The sequence below is a fragment of the Tyto alba genome, unplaced genomic scaffold, assembly GCF_018691265.1.
Source record: "Tyto alba isolate M040663 unplaced genomic scaffold, T.alba_DEE_v4.0 Super-Scaffold_6, whole genome shotgun sequence".
In the NCBI taxonomy this organism is placed as follows: Eukaryota; Metazoa; Chordata; class Aves; order Strigiformes; family Tytonidae; genus Tyto; species Tyto alba.
Genome location: NW_024881327.1, coordinates 30,697,031 through 30,724,069, shown reverse-complemented (window position 1 = coordinate 30,724,069; position 27,039 = coordinate 30,697,031). Strand labels below are relative to the sequence as shown.

At 38.1% G+C, this 27,039-nt stretch overlaps 1 protein-coding gene across 5 annotated transcripts in view; it reads left to right on the top strand.

Moving 5' to 3' along the window:
* The window catches only part of FAM114A1 (family with sequence similarity 114 member A1), a 38,048-nt gene extending 20,877 nt beyond the window's left edge, over positions 1 to 17,171 (top strand). For 4 of the 5 annotated variants that reach the window (XM_032999212.2, XM_032999210.2, XM_032999214.2 and 1 more), the window contains 7 exons: positions 4 to 127; positions 5,603 to 5,688; positions 6,800 to 6,967; positions 8,249 to 8,388; positions 9,667 to 9,739; positions 12,409 to 12,462; positions 14,004 to 17,171. In XM_032999212.2, coding sequence (XP_032855103.2) covers positions 4 to 127; positions 5,603 to 5,688; positions 6,800 to 6,967; positions 8,249 to 8,388; positions 9,667 to 9,739; positions 12,409 to 12,462; positions 14,004 to 14,105 — 747 coding nt within the window. In that variant the 3' untranslated portion in view covers positions 14,106 to 17,171. The remainder of the gene's footprint in view (positions 1 to 3; positions 128 to 5,602; positions 5,689 to 6,799; positions 6,968 to 8,248; positions 8,389 to 9,666; positions 9,740 to 12,408; positions 12,463 to 14,003) is intronic. The other variant, XM_032999209.2, reaches the window with a different exon arrangement.
* The last annotated feature ends 9,868 nt before the right edge of the window (positions 17,172 to 27,039 follow it).

Here is a 27,039-nt window from a genome sequence, read left to right as displayed (position 1 = left end):
CAGATTCAGTCATATTTAGCAACACTTGATGGAGAGCAGTTGGAGACTGTGAAAAATGATTTAATTGCTATAAAAGAGATTTTTGTTCCAAAGGAATCAGATGACGAAGTGGTGCAGGCACAGAAAGGTAATTAGAAATACAGAGACTTAACCATATGAGTAATTGCTACTTCTGTATATAGTCATTAAAAAAATTACAATCCAAACTATGATTTCTGATATCCTAATACTCTTCATAAGGTGTGAATAAAATTAATACTCTCAAAGTTCTGGAAGCTGATCAATGCTTAATTTTCAATTTATATTGTAATTGAAGTGTGAAAAAGAAAATATAACTTAAGGAAGTATTATATTACTTTGCTATATCATCAGTGAGAGCAAAACAAAAATAAGAAGGGAAAATAATAACCTTTTGGGTAACTGAGGTTTTCTTACAAAGTCTATTTATGAAATTGTGTATTCTGAAAGTTTTGGAGCCACCATAGTTCATGTCTGTAGGCCTGTGAGATCCATACCAAATCTCTTCTAGGTAATAGAAACAATCCCATTGACCTGACTGAAGACTGGTTTATTCCATCGAACACCATATTGTTGTGTTTCAGAAACACAGAAACATAAAAAGATATTTCTTCCACATCCCCTTGATCTTCTCAGGGGTGCTCTGCCCATAAAACCTACATTTTGCAAGATTGTGAGGTATGATTCCTATAGCCTTCAGAAAAATTGGAAAAAATGTGTTAACATCCACATGTTCTAACTGGAAAGTCTGTTCTGCCTAGACTGCTATTTCTAGCAATGCTTGCTCAGTATGCCTGATGTGTCTCACAGACAGCTATTTTCTCTCGGGGCAGACAGCAAGTGTTCAGTGTAAAGTCTTACTATGGTAGAGTCTTGTGCTGGGTTTTTGCCCTCATTACTCTTTAAAACCCCACATTCCTCTGTGGGGTTGTAAGAAATAGAAGTCAAGAAAGTCTATTACTAGCTTAAGGATGAGGATTCATAAGATGTCTGTTGTTGCTTAATTTCTGTGGGAAATAGTTCCTTGCTTTGAAACCAGCCCCCAGTAAAAGCTGTTTCTTGCACGAGTGTTGTTTTCACTCTCACTGATGTTTTCTCTGGTGGTCAGATGTTCTGTTTTTTCAGTGAAGCACAGCTGATGATCATACTCCTTGAAACCCAAACTGGCCTTTTATATAGGTGGGAACCAAGGCAGTGAGCACCTTAAAAAAACCCACAAAACAAAATGAAACAAATCAGTGTGCTTCAGGTTTTCCCCTGCTAAAGCAAACCAGTCAGCAGTGAAACATATCCTCCTTTCTGTGGCAGCGGAAATAATAACTACACACATCTTCTTTCCACCTTACAGTTGAATGGGTGTTACTTCAGGCTGCAGTTCAAAATGACTCATGTCCTTTAGTGTGATTTGGCTCAAAATTTGTTAGTATTTGAACTACAAATAAATTTCATCTATTGGTATTAAGTTGGATAAATTTCAGCTCTACTGGAGGACACCAAAAGAATGGAAAAGTAAATCACTTCTCAAAGTAGCTTTCTGATATGACTGAGCCTACACTTGTGTGGTCAGGCTCCTAACCTGGGACATGTGGCCTTTACTTCTTTCTTCAGCCTCTCACCCATAACCCACAGTACACTCAACACTGCATTGATAGTGCTCTTAACACTGTATAGTTCTTTGACATGTCCCTTCTAGACAGTGTCCTAGTCTGGGTACCTTTCCCAGTTCTTCATTAAAATCTTGTCAGAGCGAATGAAGGCTTCTTAGGATCCTCCTGAGTCAGGGAAAACAGACCTTTTCCTGAATTTCTTAATAGATGGGATCCTAAGTGATCTTATTATGTGCATTTATGCAACAAAAGCATAAAATGTCATAAAACTCAAAGAAGTCCATTAATAGGCCTTTACATGACAATTGTCTGCCATTTTTAGATAAAAGCAATATCCAGCACCTTTCCATGTAATGTTGCATGTGATTTGCATGTCCCTTTCGCCTCACAGAGCACAGTTCTGTTGAACGGTTTAATGTTTCACAGATACTTTAGTTTGCCAATCTTGACATGATTTAAGTTGGATTCCAGTGGCTTGCTATTGACTACACTTAGTTTTCTGGTCATATTTTACCAATAAGTTTAGCTTTCTAGGGGGCATCAATATGTATCCTTCTGGGAGCACAATTGATCTTTTAGGGTCTAGGTTTGAATTTGTGTTTTGTTTGTTTGGTTGGTTTTTTTAAAACTAATTATTTACCTGAAATTACTTATTGGGACCTTAAGCATATTTATGTGGCATAATTAATATTTACATTAAGAAAATGGTCCGTGTTTAATGTTACAAAAAAATTTTAGACATCATTTGATACCCAGCATAGATAAAAGACAGTGAAGTTTAACAACAGATTCACTGATCTGGATTAAATGCAGCTCACATTCTGCTGTCAAGAGAATACTTCATTCTAGTTTGTGTTCTTAGCTCAAGCTAGGTAATACAATCAAGGTCCTTTTAAGCACATTAATATGTTCTATACTTATAAAATCACGTCAGTAATCCACATGCTCTTCTAATGGAGTATTTTTTATACAGAATTACATAGTTTTACTTAAGCTAACTAATCTAGCAAGAGGTAGTAGGCCATGTTAAATTCTGTGGTGGAATTTTGAGTTTTAATCCTGCTTGCTGAACAGATTAAAACTACAACTAACTTGACTTCAGTAGGATTTTGATTTGTGTTTCCTAGCACAATAAAAGTTGTGGTTTTTTCCTTTATGTAAGGAAGCCACCCACCTAAAAAACCCAGAGATTAACTGTTAACAGAGATTAGGTATTTGAAAATATTGAATCTTATCTGGCCACTGAGCTGTATTTGAAAACAATTACCATTTATTTGTTACCACTTTTTCATCATCAAAGTCATGTTATTTATATGGTTAGTGCAAACAGAAGACTAGCTGCTGTATTTTGCATTCAAGTGTTTGAAAAGGGTGGCTATTTGTTTTATGTAAACTCTCAGGATCCCTTCTTATCCTAGACTCTCAGGATCTCACTTAGCGATGTTAGTACTGCTTTTAGTTTCTACCGTAAACACTTTCCATCCTACACAAGGAGAAATTACTGCAGTGATCTTTGGAGGACTCTTTTGGGAAAGGACTGGGGCTAGGCTTTGTTCTTGGCAACTTTGAAACTGGAATCGTAGTTTTTTTGTGGTTTTGCCTAACAGCCAGGTGCAAAATCAATACAAAAAGAAAGAAAAGGAGAAGTATTTTTGGACACAAGTAGAAGAAAGCCGGATGCATACCCTTCTCTCTGATGTTTCCTCTCGCTTGGTTTATACAACCCTTTCATGTAGGTTTCACTGCAGCTTCTTTTCCTTTCAGTTGTTTATGAAATAATGAGAGGAGAATGTCTGAAAAAGTAGCTTTACTTACATGTTGAAAGCCATTAATAACAAAAACTTCATATGTGAGGTTAAGGGAGATGGTAACCGAAGTAAGTATTGAATTGAATTGAATATGCCAGTTATCAACAATTTTGGTAATTTTGCATTGATTCAGTGAACTGCTGATCGGTTTTCAGCATGCTGTAGTTTATAAAACAATTTGGCATTGTTTTAAGAACAAGTGAATTCAGTGTATCCAAGAGGTGCTGTATTGCAAAACCTGAAAATCCTATTGCCAAAATTTACTGATACGGGCAGCAATGAAATTAACTCTGTGCATCTCTTTGGCCTGCCAGGATACAATCTTCTTGACTGTTCCCCTGCTTTTAAGAGGAGATCTTAGTCTCTTGGTCATTGCAGGTGAAGAGTTCTTTGTGCTAAATACTGATTTGTTTTATAGTGGTAAAGATAGGCACTCTCTTTACAAGCAAGGGTAAAATGTCCTTTGCTCTAGGAGACTATAATCCAAGTGTCAGATTCTAGCACCTTTCCATATGTTGCAAGGTACTGTGAACTGTAAACAGTTCTACCAAAATCCCCAATCTCCCTGGGGAGTAATGGCCCTCCACTTTTAAGCCCAGTATGGAAAATTTGCATAAAAATGGAAAAACTGGCTCTACCTAACAAATGAACAAAAAAAGTGGAAGTACAGCAAGACATTAAATTAATTTTTGAAGCAGTTGGACTTTTATCAGGCTCAGTAGGGAGACATTGACCTTTTAGTGTCATCATGCTAAAAAACCTGGATTTTGTATATTCCACCAGGAAATGTTAATGAAGATTCCAAACTCAGTAAGTGCAGATGAACAGAACCAATCAAGATACTAACTTTTAAGAACTTAGAGCATGTTAGAATGTGGGAACTGCAGGTAGTCAAAAGAATGCATATATTAAAGATGAAGTTTGAATACTGGTGATATTTATCTTTGCTCATAAATCTTGTGAAATAAAAGTGCAGATTCTTTAAGGCTCATTACTGCAAAGCAGAAGAGAAAACATTCTTCATTTAAAGAAAGCTCAATCTTAAAATAGAAAGAACACACACCTCTTAGCTGTGATTTGCAGACAGAGCAACAGAGAACACGCTTTCTAGTACATTTCCTCTGAAACTTATTTGTATCTGGCTGGAACAAAAAAGGCCCAAACAATAGGCCTCAAACCAAAGTTGACTTCTGAGTGAATTCCCTGACCAGCAACCAGCATCTTATCAGCAGCATGAAGCAACCAGCATCTTATTAGCGTGAAATGCAACCCTGGGAACAATCCCTGAAAACTATAAATAGACATCAGGAAGTAAATATAAATCCCAAATGTAAAGAAAAACGGAAACTCCTCAGACGTGCCCGAATCCTGGCCAGATCCGGACACGCCTGAGTGAGGCATATCAATCTACCAGGTATCTCCCCTGCATTTTGTACAGATTTGTTTGTTAAACTGTATAAAAGCCGGGCCCTCTCACAGCAAAGACGGAGACCCCACCTACGAGCGGACGCCCTGCGTGGGACTTCCCAATTGCCGGGAAAGGCTCTCCCATCCTTCGCTGTGACGGGGCTCCCCAGCTGATGCACAGGTCGGGGGGATGGTAAAGTAGGAGGGCAATTGGTGAGGTATCTTAATCACTATAGCTAGCTTTATGTAGTAATGACTAGGTGCATTACCTTGCTTATTCTTTCTGCTGCTTTAAACCAAAGTAAAATAAGCCTATTTCTTTAGCTTGGTGTCTGTGTCCTTTGTGTTAACCCCGTCAATTGGCAAAACACTGCCCCTGCTGCAGTTTTTATTCCTTGAAAGAATAGGTTAGTATCTCTTCTTTGGTTGTTTTGTGGGTCGTGTATTTTTGTCAGATAACACGGGATCATGCAGCTTCTCCTCTTACCTGTTTTTGTGAGACTTAGTGGAATTTAGAATGGGGTGGAAAGAGTAGTTAAAGTGTCAAGCTAGCATATCTGGTTGTACAAGTATCTCTGTTGCTTGTTCTCTTCTTTATTTGAGCATAAACACACCCCCCCACACACACTCCTTTCTTGTATCACTGTCACTGTTTTTCAGGTGCTGGAGTGCTTGTGGAGACTATTTGACTGGATGTATTTGATCATGTAAAATATTATAGTGATAACACCCTAACAAAAGTTGTCTTGTGTTTTCTTGCAGCAGATATGGGAGAAGAGTTTGTCAGCATGCTCACTGAACTGCTGTTTGAATTGCACGTTGCTGCTACTCCTGACAAACTTAATAAGGTCAGCACCTGCTAGTGAGCTGCCCTCTGTTCCTTGGACAAAGACAAAGAGGGAGGGTTTTGTTCTGAAATCTGACACAAAGCAGTACCTATCCCAGTGCAGACAGTTCATAAAACAAAGTACAGGAGGGTGGGACTAAAGTGATGAATACAGAAAAGCTTTCGTAGAAGAAGTGAGACTAGTAAGGCAATACAGTCGCAGTGACTAGCTAGCACAACAGGCCGTGTTAGAAAGCCTTGAACCAGAGGTGTCCCCACAGAACAAAATTCATTAGCAGGGCAGATTTGGTCTTACATGCAGGGAACAAAGGTCAGGTTCAGAATTATTTTTCTTGCCCATCATGTTTATTCTTCTCCAGAATCTTCTGAGCTAGAAGCAAAGTCTTGGATTTAGCTTATCTAGCTTAATCTAAAAGTTGGCCAGAAGCTAGTCACAGTACTAGCCACATTTGTACTATCAGGCCCCTTTAAGGTGATTCACCTGCTGATCTTGGGCTCAGATGAATGTTTATCTCTCTAGCCATGTAGATAGACTGTGGATAACTAGCTTAGGTTTAGGTCTTAACATACTTCAATTTGACTTCATATTAAAAAAGAGACATCAGAAATTTCCTACTAACCATAACAGTAGTCTGAAATTGTATAAAACTTCAAGGCTTTTCCACTTTGATCTACTTTCATGCCTGGGAAGGCAGCTGAAGATAGTGATTTTCTATTTATTTTTCTTTTAAGAATTTAGTACATCTCTCTTACCTCTCCAATATTTTTTCTTCTTTTTTTATACCACCTGCTTGTTTTTATTTGAGAAAATTATTTCTATGTAAATTCCTTTGAAATATACCTCATAAAGCTGAAATATTAATAACTTTGGTATTAACTCCAACTCTCTGTGTTGGTTATCCCTGGCTCATCCATCTTTATGCAGTCAGAAGTGCTTCTCCCTACAGTTTCTTAAATACACACTTAACTAAATGCCATGCAGAGGCTTGATATGTTTAATCTTCTGAATGTAAAAAGGAAATAATTAAATGTATTGTTAATTAATGTACAGGAACATAATTTGATATTCCCTACTTGAACTGAAATTTGAGGTTGGGTTCTTTGTTTGGCAGGCTAGGAAAAAAGCTCATGAATGGCTGCAGGAAGCCCATTTTTCCACCCCAGTAGACATAGAAGAGAATCTAAAAGAAAAACCTGGAGAACCTGGTGAAGAAAAGACTGAAAAGGAAGATAAAATTGACAGTGATAAAACAGAAGTAGATAAAACCAAAACTGTGGAGGTAAAACAGCTTTTGGAGGCTAAGTTTCATTGAGCAAATTGTCATACTTTGCTTGATAAGATTACTTCTTTATCTTTGTGTGTTGGTTTTATAAGTTGTCCTTATTTTTTAAACTCATGGAAGTATTAAGAAATATTCATATATAACTATTCACTCTAGACCGAATGGGAAGCTAACTAACATTAATATTTTTGCTGTTAGTCTGTTCCCATAAGTAAATATGAAAGTATCAGGTTCTCTGCCTATTGCATTGTTTTTATTTTTTTAGATCTATATTTTTGTATGTCTGCATGTGTATACACAACATATAGTGAGCTGAGGGATTCTGTGGTGTAATGTTGATAGCACATTGAAAGTCATATCTCAACATTCCTTGGCATTTCTTTCTCCCAGTGACAATACATGGAAAAAATTTTCAAATTTTATTTAAACTCTTAAACAGTTTAAATCACAAACAGACAAACCAGAAATATTACTCAGGCAACTCACAAGTGAACATTCTCTTTGTTAAAGATAGCTCTTAAGGCTAAAAGTATAGTGTCTGTTTAGACAGCCCCTCTTGTTGATAAGGTTAGCTGTGTTTGAATATTTTATGCCAAGTTATAGCAATATTAAATGTGATTGGTATCTTTGTCAAGATTTTCTGAATTAATTCTAATAAAGAAATTATCTGTCATGTTTTCTTATAAACAAGGTCCAAAGATGGAGACAGAGTTCCACTGTATATATTACAGATTTTTATGCGATTGCACATTTCCAGCTGGCATCAGCTTGTGAAAGCTGTAACGCCATAGTGCTAGGCTAGGTAGAATTTTTTATCACTGATGATAAAAGCCACTTTTTTATTGGAAGTATTATCCATTTCTACTCTGGAGATTCATCTGAGGTATGACTTAATACTTTTGGCTCCCTATGAAAGTAATTATGAGTTACTCTAGAGTTAAGGGATCTTTGTATTTGTTAGGACTAGGTTTAAAAGTGCTATGTTAGAAAATCTGAAAGCCTGACCTAGTTCCCATCCAAATAAATGGTAACTTGTTCTTACTAATTTTTCAGGATGCATAGAAGGTCTGTATTTTATAATCTGTGGATATTTCATTTCCCGGTATTGATTGTGAGGATGACATTATGGCTGATACTACTCCACTATGTATGTGGTAGTATTTCCAGTTGGGGCGGGGAGGGCTGCTATGTTTCAAATTCTTTTATATGTATCTATCTAGATATATATTTATTAGTATTGTTATTATTGATTATATTATTCCCTGTTTTTAATTTAAGGAAATCTATATGCGGTCCATTGAAAGTCTGGCTGAGGTAACTGCTCGTTGTATTGAACAGCTTCATAAAGTAGCAGAATTAATTCTACATGGGCAGGAAGTAGAAAAAACAGCTCAAGATCAAGCAAAAGTACTGACAAAGTGAGTATGATGTACTTCATATATGAACACTTGACATTTGCTTAAAACTCGTGAAGTTCCATTCAACTTTTGACACTTGAAGGATCAAGTTCACGGATCAATGAACAGAATTGGCTTTAGGGATCCTGGTGCTGTGTTTTCTCATGTAATCACGTTACATAGACTACCTGTCATTTTTTGATATGGCTAGCATATGTATGTTTACAAAAAACATGACCTATTCACAGGCTGAAAGGAGTTTCTGCTTCAGCAACTGAATGTACACGCTGATTTGGGTTGCATTTCCTGTTCCCTCTGCAAAAGATACTCTGCTAGCATATTTAGAACTTGCTTTTAGTGTGCATAATGCAGTCTTATTATCTGCCAATAGAGTTTCATTATCTAGTGTTTATCTGCCAAAAATAAATAAAAATCAATTTGTAGGTCTAAACAATAAGACCACATTTTTCAGCCACTTTGTAGAAAACCACGACAAAACATACATAAATCCAAGAAGCCAGTTTTTTCAGTGGGACTCAAAATTCAGAACTCAAGCTCTCTGTAGTAATCGATTATACTGATTTCAGTGGGTTTTGATGTTAGGATGTTGTAAGCACTTGACTTCTAAGTAAAATATTTAAGTAAGTGTTTATCCTGAGGAATGCTAGTAACAGTAGCAAGTCCATAGGAACACTTCAGTCTAAAGCAAAGTACTTGAATGAGTATTTGTCAGAGTTAGAGCTAAGATCTGGTGCGTCTTGCAGGATGAGGTTCTGCGTGAAGCACTTGTGAATGTTTACCAAAACAGTGAAAGGTCTAGGAATAGAACTAGATCTACTTGTTCTCTTGTGTTTTAACCACAAGAGTACTTCCTCTGTTAGTGCAGAGTAGATGTTTTATTGCATAGATGTGAAACTTCACACTGTTCTCATTAAAGTTTGATTTATTTCCAACAGTATTTCTAGGAGTTGTGTTGCTGCATTCATCAGAAAAACAATAGTTAAACTAGAAGTTTAATGTTTAAAAAGTTGAAACATTGCCCTATTAAAAAAAGACTGGTGTTTGAGCCAACAGGACATCATTTTGCTGCTGTAGTCAGCAGTGGATTTTTCAGTGGAGGATTATAAAAACTATATCATGAACAAAGTCTACCCCAAAATATTTTTTAAATTACTAGAATCAAAATTGCCTTAACATTTTTGGCTTCTAAGATGAAGTTTGTTCCTGGGACAGTCATAGGGTTTTTATCTGTTGTCAAGGATGTATTTTTATATTTGTCTGTCTTTTTTTTTGTCCTAGTTTAACAAGTGCCATGTGCAATGAAGTTTCATCTTTATCAAAGAAGTTTTCTGATTCTTTAACGGCAGCTGGGGTAAGATAACAGCATTTTCTGTAGCATTTGGGCATTTTTTAACACAACTTTCTTCTTGAAACAGAGATTATTACCCAAGTCCAGTGGCTTTGCATGAGGTACTAGCGAAGAGGGCACTTTTTTCCTCAGATCAAGGACACAGAGCATTTTTGCAGCAGATTCCCTGTTGCAGAGAAAGTTTATAAGCCTTGATAGAGTGCAGTGTGTCCCCTGCCTTCTAAAATCTCTCTTTTTAGACACCATTTCCCATTTTTCATGATCACCACTCTGCACTTCTTATCTTCTTGTACTGAAAGGGCCCCACATTCGAAGTCCCACAACTTCGTGATATTTTCTTCTCCTACTCAGCCTATCCATTTTGAATTCATTTGTGTAAAAGTCATTAACAGATAACACTTCCAGTAACATAAGATAGTTTCACAAGCTGTCTTCTTAGCCTTTGCTAAATCCCCTGGCCTAGGGCCACTGTGTTTTCAAAAGGTTTAAGAGATTAGAAAATCTGTTTGGTCATCCATCTTAAAAAAATCACTCTGTCTTGTATCTCAAAGTATTCCATTTAGGAACATACATTCATCTGTGAACATCTTTGCTAGAAATAGTATCCTGCCTTTCAAGACATTTCAAAGATGACTGACATCTGAGTATTCTAGCAGGATCCAGAGGCAAAAATTGTGTTGTTGCTGAAATTGCTCTATAAACGTCAGAGAACAAACTGGCTCTCCTGAGTACTTCATGAAAACGTGAATGTACATCAAAGGAAATTTTCCCAGTTCTGCCATGAGCTCTCCCAGCACATCGCTGAGCAAGTTTTTTCAGTTATTTGTAGAGAACATGATTTATTGGGTTCCTTTCATTCTGAATAATTTACATTCCTTCCCACTGCTCTCTGAGAAACTGCTTATTTTGTGTTTTGGGATTGTATTTTAGCATATCTTTGTGTGACACTTGCAATAAATACATGCACAGCCATATAAAAATAAATTGCACATGAAATATTAAGCTGACCCAGCTCAGAAAATTGGAAACTAAAGCTTTCGTACACATTGCACTGGGTTTTGTTCTTATCAACTCTGTACTCAGATTTTAGGACCAGGCTGTGTTTGTGGACATATTTGCGGGCACATAAGAAATTGAGCACAGAGACACTTCCCACTGCCAAAATACTCTCTAGAGGAGAATTTTAGTAGGGCAGACTGGTGATCTTGATGTACTATCCCATTCCTGTAAGCTTTTGCAGGAAGATGTGGGCCTTCTGCTCACCACGATCAGTAAGAAAGTAAGGAGCACCTGTCACAAAGGACTGTAGAAAATCTACATCTTCCTGCATGTTCCAGTGGTTCAACTTCCGCCTTAACCTGCCAGCAGCACCCGGGTTCACAAACACATTCCAGTCTCCTGCAAAGTGCATTAAGTCATGGGAAACTGAGAAATGGCTTAGAATGGAAAATACTGTTTTTTTTCAAACATAATGCCACCCCTGTAGTTACATCTGTGTAATTCAGACATTAGTTGTAGTGCTGACTGTACACAGTCTATAATGTTGATGATGTTTCTGAGTGAGCAGTAATGCAGAAGTGAGAAATAACAGCTTTGCTTGCTACACAAAATTTCTTTCAAATTTTAATTTATTGATTCATAAAATCAATAGTATTTAATTGATACTTCTGTCTGTTTCAGTTTCTTGACAGTCAACTAAACAGTGCACTTTATAATGGATTTTCTAATAACTGACAGTAAAATTACTCTTCCTTAACCACCTTCCCTTTGTTCTGCCATCTTTCTCCAAACTAAAATTAAGGTGTTTCTTTAAATCTAATGTGAAAGCTACAAGGCTGTAAGTGGAAATCCTTCAGCTAATCAGTATGGTGTTTCCTTTGTTCTCATAAAGTTCAGTGTTTGGTATTGAAAGAAAGCAACTCTTGCTGGAGGTTACTGTCATTCGAAAAAAACAAAGAACAGCAAGAATAAAAAAAGGAAATGACTTTTGCCATCTTAAAAAGCAGAGGAGCTGTCAAATCTTGGTTTTCTAGCCTCTAGTAGTGTCACTACTCATTGTACCCATCTTTATTCCTATCTGGTGGTTGAGAAAAATGCTATGCATGCTGAGCTATGTTTACTGGCCAGCTCAACATACACTGCCTCCAATTTGGGGATCTGAGTTTCACCTGTTTTTCTTCTGTAGGGGAGCTAATCTGGGCCTTTCATTTCCTCCTAACCACAGATACTTGTGAAACTTCTAAGAACTTCATTTTCCTTCTGACCTGTATTTTTCCATCTTGTTTCCTTGAAAATGAGCAAGGAGTAAACAAACATTTTGAGGGAGATGAAAAGGGCACTGACAGACAGATGTTCAGACAATGTCCTCACATAAATCTCACATCCATAAAAAACCCGGCAATTTGAAACTCTGTGGCACATGAATTAATGAAAAAGTAAAACCCTGGGTCCATCCTAGTTCATTGTACTCAGTGATAGAAATATGTAGGATCTACTGAAGTGTGTATGAAATGTAGACACAGTTATCAGGAATACTGTGATAAACAGTCTGAATAAGAATCAAGGTGAAGCAAGACCTTTATAGAATTCATAAAACCACTTCTCAGATACCAATATATTTCTGTTAAATGTATTTCTTGTCGTGGCATTTCATTCTATTTTCCGGTTTACAGAGCAGTATGAAGGCAGAGGTTCTTAACCCCATCATCAACTGTGTGCTATTAGAGGTAAGCCTTCGGTTTCTTCACATTAGGATATGTTATAGTAAAATGATTTTGAAATTAAACAGTCGCATTTATGTCTGAAGAAAGAACTATATAAAAAGTAATGACAAAATCAATCTGGCTGTTCAGTGCCAGCTCATAAACCTCTCGTTTTTGTGTTCAGCCTCTCCCACAAATACCGTAGTAGTAATATTGCATTTACTGAGGATTCTTAAGATCTGTATAACTGAAGTGAGACTGTCCAGCTCTTACATTCTGCTGCTGTATCAGTCAGAGCACAACAGACAATTTGCAACGTGGTGTTTAGCCCTTTTCTAACCTATTCACAAGTTGCTTGGCATAAGTCTATTGTTACTGTTCCGTCACCTACTTCAAATACTGCAAAGTATTTTGATTTACAGAGAGTTTCAGACTATTCTTTTCTTTAAAATTTGAGCTGTAGGTATGCTACAGTGCTTCCCATCCACAGGCATTTAGATTACTACAGAGATTCACAGTCTAGCAGCAGCCTTGGTCAGCACATGGATAACCATGTGTCAGCATCACCAAAATGTTCATGAGTGATTTCTGTTGTTAGACACCATGGACCTTTTCTGTTAGACACTATGAGTTATTTTTCATCAGAAAAGCACAGTGAGTAAAATGTGCCTCAAGAGGAAGTAATATGCTCAGAAAGTACTAAAATGTGTACTATCTGCAGCACAAATTCTTTTAACTCTGCTAATTAGATCACACTTCTCTTTAAACATAAATAAACATATACCAGTGACTACAAATTGTCATTCTGTAATAACTGCGTTCCCTTCAAAATGAGGAAAAGATTGTGTTACAATAAGCAATTTCACACTGAATTAACAATACTTTAAGGAAGATCATGGGAAGTTGAATAGAGCTCTAGTAAAGATTACTGTAAGTTTCTCTTTGTTATAGGGTAAATTTACTGTTGCAGCTGATATATCTTTCTGTGCTCCAGGAATTGCAAAATCTGGGAACATCCAGATTTGTGGAATACAATGTTTTGTACTTCTTAAATCCTGTATTAATATATAAATATGTATTAGTACAGCCTAAGTTCATGGAGAAGTACAAGCCGCTATACCGTTCCATATTAGAAATTCCAAAAATAGTACTATGTGTTAAAACCATTATAATCGTTCAAAATGTTAATTTCAGTGACACTTCTTACACCTACAGAAAATTCACAGTTCTGTTGATGGAGAGACTAGTTGGTTTGTATTTTAAAAGTCAGATCTACTTCTGAACACTCTGGCGTTTTGTTCTACTCACATTACAAACGAGTTCAAACTGAGGGAAAATCAGATTTTTTTATATAGTGATTCAGGTTATCGTTGTTAGCTGTAAATTTTTATAATTTATCTTTTTTTGTATCTATAGATTTTAAAACCTGGTGTGAATACATATGCTACTACAGCATGATGCAGATGTAAAAAAAAAAAAAAAAAAAGGCATTTAAAAACTACAGTGTAATTCAGGAAATACATGACAGCTATACTGATGAAACACATGTTTTCTCTCCCCGTTAGGGTTGCAACAGTACTACTTATATTCAGGATGCTTTCCAGCTACTGCTTCCAGTTCTGCAAATTTCACACATCCAGACCAGTTGTTTGAAAGCGCAAGAGTGACAGTTTCCCAGCAGTTGTCACCACTGGGCTTAACAGAAACCACAGACCTAATGTCTTTAATGTATGTGGATGGCGGAGATGGTATGAGAGATGTCTGGCCACTTAGAGTCCTTTGAAGACACTAAACGCGGTTTTGCACATACAATATTGAACAACATTTTAAAACCCTTTTAGACTTTAGAAGTAGTTAGTAAAGTGAGTAATTTCTTTTCCATTAGAGTATATCCTTTGCATTAATTTAAACTGAAGTTTATTGATATTAGCATTGACTTAAATACAGATTGGAAATGTTGACCCTTTCAGTTGTAGACGATGTATGAAGCAAATTAGAATCTAAAGGTTTTTAGAAGATTTCAGCCCAAACGACCATTTCTATTGTTTGCATCCTAACTGTCAGCTCAAAATGTGTATTTCAAAAGTTGGTTTCGGTATTTAATTTTAGCCAACATGAACAAATTCCCAGAGTGTTGTGCTTGTCAAATGTTACTTACAGTAGTAAATAATAACATCATAATAATATGTATCACATAACACTTTGTGTTGAAAGAGTTGTAGAGTAATAGGTATTAACTTTACTAAATGAAAATTATGGAGGTTATGCATAAAGAATTATACTGAAATTTTCTGAGCCAGTTAAGAGTACGGGTAAAGCTCTGTATTTGCTGACCCATAGTTTTATATTCCTTTATGTCTATTTCTTAATTCCAGCAGCTGATCAACATTGCAGGCCAAATTAATCTTTTTAATATGCAAGGAATAGAAAATGTCCTTTTTATTTGACAGTCGAAACACCCCCGAAATAATCTTCTCTTAGATGTGTTACCAGGTTAGTACTTTGATGTTTAATTTGGGCTTTAAACATTATGAACCTTTTTATCAAATGGAGTTACTGACAATTCAGAAATACAGGTTTGGGGCAAGGAAAAGAAGTTGTGGAAGGAAGTTACCGGGAAAGTGCTTTGGATGGGGAGGCCATATGTCAGAGCAATCACCTTTTCTCTGAGGCAGTAGCTAGACAAAGCATAACAGCAGCAGGAATGACATTTCATAGTAACACTAGCAACCGAGATAATTTGTCCATACCCTTAGCTTAAAATCCTGAGCTGTGAACCTCAGAATTTGTTTAGTTTACCTTCTAGACAGGAAGAACTTTCCAATATTTTATGTAGCCTGTTCTGGATTTTCATTTATTATGTTTCTTTTAGCTATTTTGTATTTTTTTTTCTCTTGATACACTTGTGAATTGTATTTAAATGCTTTTTAATTGTAGTTAACATCTGAATGTGTTTAATCATAGAAGCATAGTTCATACATCGTAAAATTAATGAAATAGAGTATGAGGAAATACTCTACTGTTAGAAAAGAGAAACCACATATCTGCTTTGCACATGGTAACTTTTTTGAGTCCAGGTAAGAGAGGACAGAAAGGTCTGTTTGTGTCTTACACTATTGTGGTCCCTGTTCTGCTGTCATACATACTGTGACTTTTCCATCTTTTGTTATGTAGAGATGAAATTGTCACTATCTCTGAAATAAGGTTTGTTATACAAAATCTATTTTCTGCCACTCTGTAATTTAACAGATATCTTTCTGATAAGTAGAAGGGGTACAGTCTTCAAATCCACTTGCACAGAATGTTAAAAAAAACTTACAGCAATGTGAACAAAAGTAAGAAGGCCCTTTGGCAGCTGAAAGGCAAACAAAGCTTGGCATTTTTTGGTATTTATGCTGTATTGAACAGCTGACATTCCCTCAACACGGGAGAAAGTGGGACACAGGAAAATGCAACCGGTAAGCAGACTCACTGGCCCAAAGGTAGGATGCAGCTCCCACCAGCCGTTACATCCACAACACTTCAACCTGGCATTGCTTCATTTCTGAAAGCGCAATTTCAAAAGTATGTTACAAAATAATGTTTAGCTGATGCAAAACATTTAATCTCTGGCTTCTACACTTTGAGGGGAATAAGCAGACTCTTCTCTAGTAGTCCTGCCTGGCTGCTGGAAGACGCACACTTGTGCTTACTTGACCAGCAGTCATTCCTGTATCCACGCTTTGACCCAGAAGAACAACTCCTCAGCACAGATTACTGAGGACCGTGTACTTGCTCCATATACTTGATCATGAGCAGTTTTCAGTTTTAAAGATCTGGACACCAGTGAAAGTATTCACTGTAAATAGGCCATTCCCTGAAAGGCCTATTTATTTAAAGCATTTTTTTTTCTGTTGTCCTATGCTGGCAAGCAGAATATAATACCTGGTTAAAAGCTTGTTTATTTTTCAAATGAAGACTATCAAGAAAAATCTGGTGTTTTCACCTATCAGTCATTACATCCTGGATTTTTTACTTTAATTTGATCATTACTTTTCATCAAGAAGCCTTTCTGTCTGCGTTGGAGTAGGGCTCTGCATCAGGTATCTGTAAACATTTTATTACTGCCAAATGAGTCATAGAACATAGCAATAACTGTTTCACACTGTTCCTATGCTGAGTTAATGCTTTCGGACATAAATTAATTTAGTTACTTTTTCACGTGGATCTTTTTTTCCCTCTGAAATGCAATGTAGAATATATAGTGTTAAACCTGTCAGAAAAATGTGTTGACAAGCAGTGGTGCCTTTTCACAGAGGCTGAACAACATAGTATTAGGAGCCTCAGGGGATAATGTTTGAAATCGTTGAGGGGCATTCTTAAGACAAAGATTGTTTGTCTGAGATATTCCTTACTAGAGGTTTCAGTATCTTGCTTAAATTATGTATGTATTGAATAAAGTAGCTTACCCTAAAGTAAAAGAAGCTATAAAAAATAATGTGGGGACTTGAAGGATTTACATCCATACAATAGAGGAAGGGAAACAGGGCAGAATATGAGCATAGGAATACACCATCTGATCTCAGATGCAATCATCTTGTCCTAGGAAAACCAAATGTTATATTTTTAAATCAATTTTAGATAAATAATATTTCAGTAGAAGAGTACTGTGTGGATGTAACCAGAATAATTTGTTTACACTGGTTTGTATTTTTCCATCAGTCAAATAAATCATTTGAGGTACTGAACTGAAATAGTATACTAAAAAATAATGTTTTGAAGAATAATGGGAGGATGTACTCAGTGAAGTCTTTCACTTTCTGATTTTTGATTTACATTTGGAATGAGTGATTTTACTGAGAGTCTGACAGAAAACAGATGTTGCCTTAACCTTGTAGGGGAGCGTGTTCTTTCTTTCATCACCACCTTTTTTCAGGTCAGTACACTGAGTGTGCCTTGGCATTTGTCAGACTACTAGGTTTTAAGTACTTATTTAAAAAATAACTTCAATTGTGAAAATTACCTGTTCTTTTGAGGAGATGTGTTTTTCATGGTATTCCACTTTTGAGCACACCTTTTTATGCAGAGACAAAGCAGGCAGGCTTTTGCCCTCACTAAGTTGAGAAATTCATCAAGATGAAACTTAAAGCCATGTCTGCATACCTACAGCCTTGCAGATGATCGTCTATTACGGGTCACCACTGAAGGATGAGATGGAAGTAAACTATTAGACAAGTCATTTTCTGTATTTGTATATTAAGGGGGGTTGATTTTTTTTTTTTTAATCAAGCAAAACAAAGCAAGCTGTAAGTTTGCTGCTTTTTAGGGTATAGTCTATTCATGTGTAAACATCTCTTCCCCATGATTTCCTCCTGCACTCCAGCATCCATTGCTTGAGACAGCTAAACAAAAGAACTGTCTCTACCACTTTTTTCATGCTGCTTAGATCATCCTCTGAAGCCATTAATATATTCCTCTAAAATGTGCCTCAATCGTATAATACAAAATCACAGTCATTACAAGTTGAGATGCTTTTTAGTGATGTTTTGAGTGTCACCCACCAGTCAGTATTCATAACAACTCTAATGAGTCTGAAACACCACAGTATTTTGAGTGACAAATACAGACTTTTGCTTTTTTTCTAATTCACAGAAGTGTTTTTATCATACAAGCAGTCACCCAGCTCACAGGATTATCTTTGAGACATTCCAGTTCTGTTTCAAATTACAGCCCTGTCCTTTCTATTAGTCTCAAAAGAATGTAAAGAGTGGGAAAGGACTTTCCTGAGTTCTTTTTAAAACCATCTCAGAGCAAGGCTTAACATGACACCATGAGCCAGTCTGACCTACTTTGAAATTCTTACAGTCTGACTGGAAAGCCCTCTGGACTTCAAACCTTTTTGTCTGTCTCAGGTCAACTTTGTTGCTGAAGCTGCTTTTAGTGTGCCACCTGTACATTTTCCGTGCTCTGACTCCTACTTCAGCATTCATAATATTGACGATAGTGTGCATTTTTAAAAAATTGAAAATAAAATTTTAAAAATGGAGCTGTATTAAAAAGATGGGAGACGGAAAATGGTTTTCAAAGAAGAAAAAAAAAAAAAAGACATGCCCTCTGGAAATAGGAACAATTTTCAAGGTTGGATTAGAGAAAAGGCTCTCAAAGAATCTTCCATCATTGTTCAGAATAAACAAGAGAAAATACCTGATTAGTTCCAGCAGAACTGGAATAAGGGCACTTCTGAAGTAAAATGAAAATCTGCATGACCTCGAAGGAAGTAAGTCAAAGATAAGAACATTCAAAGCGGAAGAGCTCAAAGGGAAGAAGACAGCTCATCTGATCACTCTGGATCTGCACTGCTCATTCTCCAGTTACTGCCTGCACCCCAGAAGTCCCCAAGCACACACCTGCTAAGGACTCCTTTGATCTCCTTTTCAGAGCTTCCCTTCCCAGCCTTTTGAGCAGGTGCTCTCACAGACTCAAAGCAGAACGCCAGCTATTCATTCTGCCTTTCTAACATTTTACACAAGGAGCGAAAGAGTATTTCATATGCAACACTACAATAATGTGCAAAAGGAGTCTAAAAAAATCTGCAGCAAGGACTAATCATAATTCTTAGTGAACTGAATTTGTTGCTGCTGTAAGGAGGAAAGCATGAAGACGTTACTCAAACAAATGTGTCTTATTTCTCTTCTGTGCTACAGGTTGAGGCTGAAAGGCATTCAACAAAAGGTGCCAATCCTGGAGTCAGTGTCACCTAGGTGAAGACCAGAACACTGGATAACTCAAATTTTAAGCACCTTCAGAAGCGTCTCAACCCATTTACTAGACTTGGAAAAATGCAATCCTGCTCCTTCTGCCCTTGCTTATCCCAGACACGGTGTCAGCAGCTTATATGATGCAGGTGTTTCAGGTGGTCTGTGCCTTCCCTCCAGCTCCCTCACCAGTTCTGCCCCATGCCTATTTTGCACATTTCTGTACACAGTCAGTTCTGCCTTCCCCACCAGTTTTGTTCACCCCACTCGCTTCCACCTTCATGTCTCCTTCCCCCCAGTGGTTTCCAAGGTTCTTCCCTCCTGCCCGTCATCTTGTGCTTGAGAGGCTGCACCAGGACATCCCTTCTCTCCTTGTGTTCAGCTCTGAAAAGCCAGAGATGAAGACATGGGGTTAGGAGGACACAGGAGGAGAAACTAAGAGGATCTCAGGAGGAAATAGGAAGACACTAAACCAGTTGCTTTTTCGTCTCCTCCATCCTCCTCCAGTGTAAGGAGGTTGGACTGGAAACTGCCTGGATTTCAACCTGAATTACCTTAGGCTCACATTTTTTTTCTTGCCATTCTTACCAATGTCTCGTATCCCCATTCTCCCACTGTTCCCTATAGTTTGGGTCATACTTGCAGGACAAGGTAAGCTTTACTCAACGGAGTTTAAAAGCTTGTAACAACCTTTTGGATTTACTTGCTCTTGGTGTTTTTAAAGGTATCTTGGAAGATGGAACTTCCCAGGGTAGTAAAACCAAACACTTAAAGAGCTGTGGGACAAGTGTGGGCAATAAAACAGTAAGTCCCAGTTTATCCATCAGAGAAAAAGAAAAGAAGGAGGTTAAAGGCAAGAATAATAGAATTAAGTCATAGGAGAAAGGAAATTAAATTGGGGTCACAAGGAGCAGGGCTGTCCCTATCAACAAGACCTCTGGATTACTGAAGGGGAAGAGTGAGAGAGAGTGCCATCATTTAAAGCATTTAAACACTGACTGAAACGGCCTTAGCAGTTCTGCAGTGATGTGAGATAGATAGGTCTCTTCATCCTTAAGTGGCTGTTCTATAGTAAGAAAAAGCCCTAACCAGAAACAAATTGTGAGAGGCTTATTTTATAGACTATATTAAAAATCCATTTCTGAAAAGCTTTAAGTTATTACCACAGATAAGCAACAGAGCCTCAAAAGCCCCCAAATCAAGAACGTATTTTTTTCCGATTTTTTTATAAGATGGTAACAAACAATAGAAACAAATGCTTCAGACTTATCCAACTAAATAGAAAAAATTCCATATGGCCTTAACTCATTCAGAAGCTAATGTTCACACCTATTCCTATTAAATCTGAACTGCTTGGTGCAGTGTAATGACTGGAGAAGCAATTTTGGAAAGCTTCAGGAGGGAAAAGCTACATAAATGTAAGGGATGGAGGTTATGAAGTATTAACACGATGCTAAATTGCTGCATATCATATCTGCAATGGGCAGTTTACAATCTGTTCATCCTGATGGATTTAGCGCAAGGGAGTCTGAAGTCTTGGCTCTGCCTAGTAATTGATGGTTAAATTGTACCCACAAATAACGTGTGAGCACAGAATGAGTTTGGGACCCTGCTCAGCCCAACGGCTCCAGGACACTCAGAGGAGCAGTAATAAACTGAAAGTAAGGAAAAGTTCCAGGAGATAATGAGTCTGAATACTAATGACCTAAGCTAGTACAAAAGATAAAAATGCAATTTATCAAATTTTATACGAAACCCATTTGATGTCTTAATGAGTTATTAAAAAAACAGTAATAACAATTTTGTCATTTGAAGCCAAATTACCATTTCTCCACATTGTTTTCTTTATCCACTAAGATGTTGCAAAGTTTATGAAGGTCTTCCGGGTTTACTGCAGAAATTAAAATGTACTGCAGAATTCTCTCCTTGTATGATCCTTCAGCCACATTCCTCAACAGCCAGAAATTATAACTTTTAAGCATCTTAGTTACCTAGAGCATTAAACAGGCTGCAAAGCGTGCTCATTTCATGAAAGTAGAGGATAATTTCTATCTTTAAACAGAATTTTTTATCCTATGACGAATATAAAATAAATTTCTTGTCTGCTAGAAAATTAAATTATTGCAAGGATTATCTCACAACCATATAATTAAGTATAAATCCTGAATGAACTGAAAACAGATGTGAAATCTATACTCTCCTACTGACATTGTTTCTACAGCAAAACATGTCTGTCCATCATTCACATTTTCTTAATACCAAACAGTTCTGGTGATGGATAAAATGGAGCTTCTCAACTAAAATGCTTAGTTGGCATTCTCATGAAAAGAGATCCCAAACTGGAAATAGAGATGCGTCCTTCTCTGGCGTATGATGTGTCTTCTTCCATCCAATAGTAATGATATTTCATATGGTGACACCTGAAACTAAAGAAAACAGTATCAGAAAAAAGGGGGTTGATTAATTTATCTTAAATGTCATTCTTTTGACTTTCATAGTAATGAAAACAACATTGTAACTAAAAGGCAGTCAAAATAGATGATACATATCAGATTGGAGGAAAAGACCTGAGAATGACACCTGCCAGCAGAACGGATGCTTGGGAGGTGCCCGCCCCATGAGAGGATGCTACAGGAACCTGCGTGGGAAGTGCTGGACCTTACTCATTTTCAGGGAAGCTTGGAGATGTGGGAGTGGGCTGAGCCAAAAGCTGCCCCAGAGAGCTGCCCCAGTCCCCCCGGCCGAAGCGCTCCCGTAAAGGCGTCCCTCAAGTGTCTCAAACTGGCTTTCTGCAGCCTGTCTCCATCGACACAGAGTTCAGCCCAGAACTGACTTTTAAGGATAGGAGGGTCGTTGATCCGTTTCTGTCAAATAACTGAGCAGGCTTCGTTCTCTTCTTACCTCCTGGCAGCTAGATGAGGGCAGAAGAGTTTTGAGTGATATCTGCCTCCACTCCAGAATCTCTTGTCTGTCAGCTCCTGGGCATCTCTTCATGAACTACTCTACCTGCAGCAGAGCGTTCAGAAGTAAATCTGGGGTATTAGCAAGGCCTTACTGCAGCTGAGCCAAAATAAGCTAAATTATCCAAGTGGGAAAAAATAAAAATAGAGCAATCTGAACCACCAGCTGGATACAATAATTTGCAAACCTGTGCCCAACTGCATTTCCTATACTATCCTTATATACAGTAGGACAAATTTGGAAATAATGAAGTAAGAGCAGCTTTCTCCATATTCCCAAGTGAAAAATACTCCTCAGTAATCAATGAGACTGTCAGAATTTGGACTGCAGCTCCCAGAATAGCATGTGATGAGGAACCCTGAAATATGAAAATGCCCAGATCCCAGTCAAGCTCATCTTGGTTTTTAGGGAGCTATGCAGTGCCAGGTGGTGGCGGGGGGGGAGGTGAAGCACAGGACTTCTGTACTTCTTACTCTCCCACTGAGTGAAAAAGCAAATGCAGCTTGTCACCCATTCTGGTAGTTCATGTATCTGCAGGCCCAATAACAACATCTGTCTCCCTTTTCCTTTACATCATAAGAACTGGGATAAGAAATGTTCCTTGGCTGTGAAATCGTACTGGAGGCAGCAGCTGCTGAAGCGAGCTAGAAAATGACAAGTGTAAGGCAGGATACAAGGCATCAAAAATTGATGCTGGCTAATGGAACAGTGGGTGTAAACAGCCTGCGCAGTGCCCATTACAGGCCGGTTCTGCAAGCAAGCAGGAGTGCTTCCCTCCAAAATCCTCTGAGTGTCTGTTTTGGAGAGAAGTGCTTCCTGGCATGCATTTTATGCAGAGCCCAATAATTGTGCCAAGTACCCAGGAATGTGCTCAGCAATCTGATTCTGTGAGCTCTTTCGTACTGACAGGAATTTTCGTTTTGATGTATGATTAAGACTTGAATATGTTATGGAAGGAGAAACAGAGGCGCAATTATCTTTCATGATACTTAAAAAATAAATAGGTAATTGATTGACTGCATACGGACTGGAAACAATTTAAAGCTGCATGTGGGCATAAATCTTTTTTCATAGTAATCTACAGGAATTCATGAAAGCATAAAAAATTATGTCCTACAAAAATGGCCAACTGGCAAACCCAGTACCTCAGTACTAGTAGGAACTTCTGCCTTCAGCAGCATCACACACAATTTTTTGATGACTTTAACCACTGTACTATCACTTCTGAGCACTGAAATGATGCTTTTCAGAAAAAGTGCCAAAAGGCTAATTGGATGGATCCCAGCAATTTAAAATCACGTGTACTGTTCTTTACAAATACAGCCGTGGTTTATAAAAACAGCTTCACTGTAATCTTTCACTCTTGAGTATACTGGTATATGCCTTTGCTAGAATGTTTTGAACTATGAGTTTCACTGTTTTCCCTGCATAATTTGTATCTTCTGTTGTTTGTGTGGGTGTTTTGCTCAAAGACAGATGAGAAAGGGAGTCTTTTAAATACGAAAACATTTTTGTAAAGCCACAATCACATAAGGAAAAGCAAGCAAAGAATATTTTTAGTTGCACTTTCTGTTTGTGCGACAGAATTCTGCAGTGATGGCATTTAAAGACCTCTTCAGGAAGGCAGCAGGGGCCTATGCCAAAGCCCAGGTGGACCTGCATTGAATTTTCTTGGTATTAGACTGGAAGCTGCACAATTAAATTTCTAAATTGCTAGCAGGGGTATCCTTAGAAAATTGCAGCAGTGCTGACATTCTGAATGTAGCTGGGTAGGAATCAGCCTCTCATACAATTAGTTACTTACTGATCTCTCGTGCCAACCACCCCACACGGGAGGCTTCATGTCCACATGCTTTTAGATTGTAAGAGAGGAAAGGGGCCCATCAACTTGTTCTATTTTACAATTTCTGTAAAAGAGTGTTTCAGCTTTTTAGCCATACACGCTTCCCCTGTGCGTCATTCCTTGTCAGTTACCTGTCACCTACCTTATGTTCCAGTTTTATCATCCATTCCACCTAAAGACAAGATTGTGCCTTAAATTCTATATTCACTGAGAGACCAACTTGTCTTATCTAACTCTACAGCTACACTATCACTCAGAAAGAAATACAGCTGTGAAGCACCTTACATGTTCAAGGATCTCAAAGCTCTTTACAAAGTGAGATGGAAGTGCTAATGGCGAAAGGCAGTCTACTAAAAATCGTTGGCAATTGCTGATGTGGAACTTTCATTAGCTTTTATGCAGCCTTTAACACATCCACTGGTTTTATTAAGAGAATTAAAGGGGGGCAGGACAGTAAGATTGTTTCATCTTGTCCTTGGAGCATTGACTGTCAAAGAGATTGATGCAGTAAATAAAGTGTTTGGGGTAATAGTAACCAATCTGGGTGAATTTGATCTAACAACAGCTCAGAGCATGACACTAGACACTTTTTACCAAAAACCAAACCAAACCAAAACCAACAAAGCCCCAAAAAACCCCAAACCTCCACAACAGTTGGCTTTAAGACACTGAGTTTTCCTTCTTTCTTTCCTCATAAAACAGCAGTGCTTCCTCTAGGAACAGTCAGGCCTGTATCTGTCTCTAATTTCCCCAAATAAGGGATAACACTGTTATCTCTAGTTATTTATGAAATCCATTAATTCTCCTTTTGATTCAGAGAATGCAATGGTGCTTCCCCTTAAACAGGCAGAGGACAGAAGCACTGCAGGAGAGGGCTCACAGTTACGCTTCATGCTGTACCCATGTCATTTTTATTCTGCCCTGATCACTGTAAGACTGAAGTGCACCTCTGGTGTGGAATAGGCACAGCCAGTCTGCCCAGACTCCACGTGGCCCCACCACTGGGGAAAACTGGACTGCCACACGGGCAGGACACAGACGCAGAGAGATCACTCCTCCACTCAAGCCTCCAAGTACAAGTTAATCCAAAACCTTCCCTATGTAACTATGATTCAGGGCTAACCATCAGCAAAATCATCTTGCTGAATGCTACACCACCTTCAGATAGGCTGTTCATCAAATACAGGGGTGTTCTAACGGGCATGGTGATTTGGCTCTTACTTGCCCACTTCTATTTCTTACTCCAATTATTCTTTGCCCCCATGGTTTTAGGGAACAGACACTGAATTAAGTGTGTTCAGAAATGTTAGTCCTCTTGCAGTTTCACATGTTGCATTTGCTTGAGTAAAGGGAGCTAGTAGCCTTGCTTTGATATATAAATTTAGTATGTATCCTTATGATCTGTTCTCTCAGATTTCTTGCCATCAGTCCAGCTTCTTGTTTCTGTCTTTTGATTTGTCACAGAAGTGCATATTCACTTATTCACTGCTGGTGCTTAAAAAAAAAAAAAAGGGGGCAGGCCCAAATATACATCCCACAGCATTTTAGAGCTGCTAGAAATAATAATTGATGCAAGTAGTGCTCTTAAGGTTAAAAGTACCAGTTGATATAAGCAGTGCTTTCTAAGTTAAAAGCACTACACAACCTCTGTCCTAGCTGAGGATAAACATTTCTTACCACCGTGCAAATTAGTAACAAGGTGTCACTGGCAGAGACAGAGGGTGGGTCTCCAGAGCCTTATTCTAGCATGATGTCCCCTGAACAGCATTGCCTCTGAATGCAAATATTTGCCCTGAATAAAACGTTCAGGCTTCCTACCTAAATAAACAGCAGCCTTGGCATTTACAGTAATTAATGTCACCTTTTGACAGCACTAAAGAAATACATTTACAGCTGTCATACGTAAAGAGAGGACTGACTTAAAGCACTTGAGAGACTTGGCTCATTCATTTATTCCAGGACAGTTGCTAATATGGTGGTTTAATGAAAGGTGGCAGAAACAGAGGAGGATTCTTAACTTCAGCACTCAAATGTAATAATAATAGTTACTGTGAAAATACACAGAGACATTAAGTGACCTATGCTGCAAAGATTCCCCTTTGACAAAGGTATGAGTACAGAAGTTGGTACATTTTTTTATTACCTGAATTAGCTGTCAGTGTGATAGTAGCCAATGAGCAGTAAGTTCATTGCACGTGCACCCATCTCTGTGCACACACACACAAGCGCATGTAGGTACAGAGATATACACACACATAGGATATAAGTACATTGATAAACATGACCACGCACATGTGTGTGGTCATATGTTTAGCAATTTGCTTACATTCTATAATCAACAGTATTATCTTAAAGACATTAAAAAGACATTTATAAAAAGAAACATGCCTTTTTCTGACGTAAAAAGAAAAATTCAGCAGAAAGTAGCAATGTGTCATTGATTACCGATCTCTCTCCATGATTAACAAGACAAATATTTCCCTGTTGCAGACTGAAGCAACAAGCAAATAATATGTCTAATATTTCACTCACCTATCCAACCTGGATTTTTTTAACTTACTAAATTCCTGTGGCCAAAACCAACGTTGTTGAGCCTTTCAGCTTTCAGTGTGTTTGGTTAAGGGCCATTGCTGAGGCCATCAGCAGGGTCTCCAGCTCAGTAGCAATAATGATGGTGATAACAGTGATCCTTGCTTTTCCACTTCTTCCTCCTCACAGCTGCTGTTACACCTACCACCCCACACCTACCGTGTAGCCAACCTCCTTACACAGAAATCAGATAAATACTCTGTGCAGTGGTTAATGCTTTCTCTGACTGCAGCTTCAGCTAGCTGGAAATGAGGAAAAATACAACTCAGAGATGGTTTGTCTGTCCCTGTCTTGCCTGTTTGATCCAGGGCAGGCACTGAGGTAACTCTTGCCAAGCAGACTGCAAGCAGGGTGGGTGTTAGCACTATCCGTAGTGGAGATCTGAGGTTTCTAGCTCAGGCTAGAACCCTTCCTGTTTGAGGCTCTTGCAGCGGTGGTCTGAAATGCCCCTGCCTCGGGGGAACAGCTGGTGGT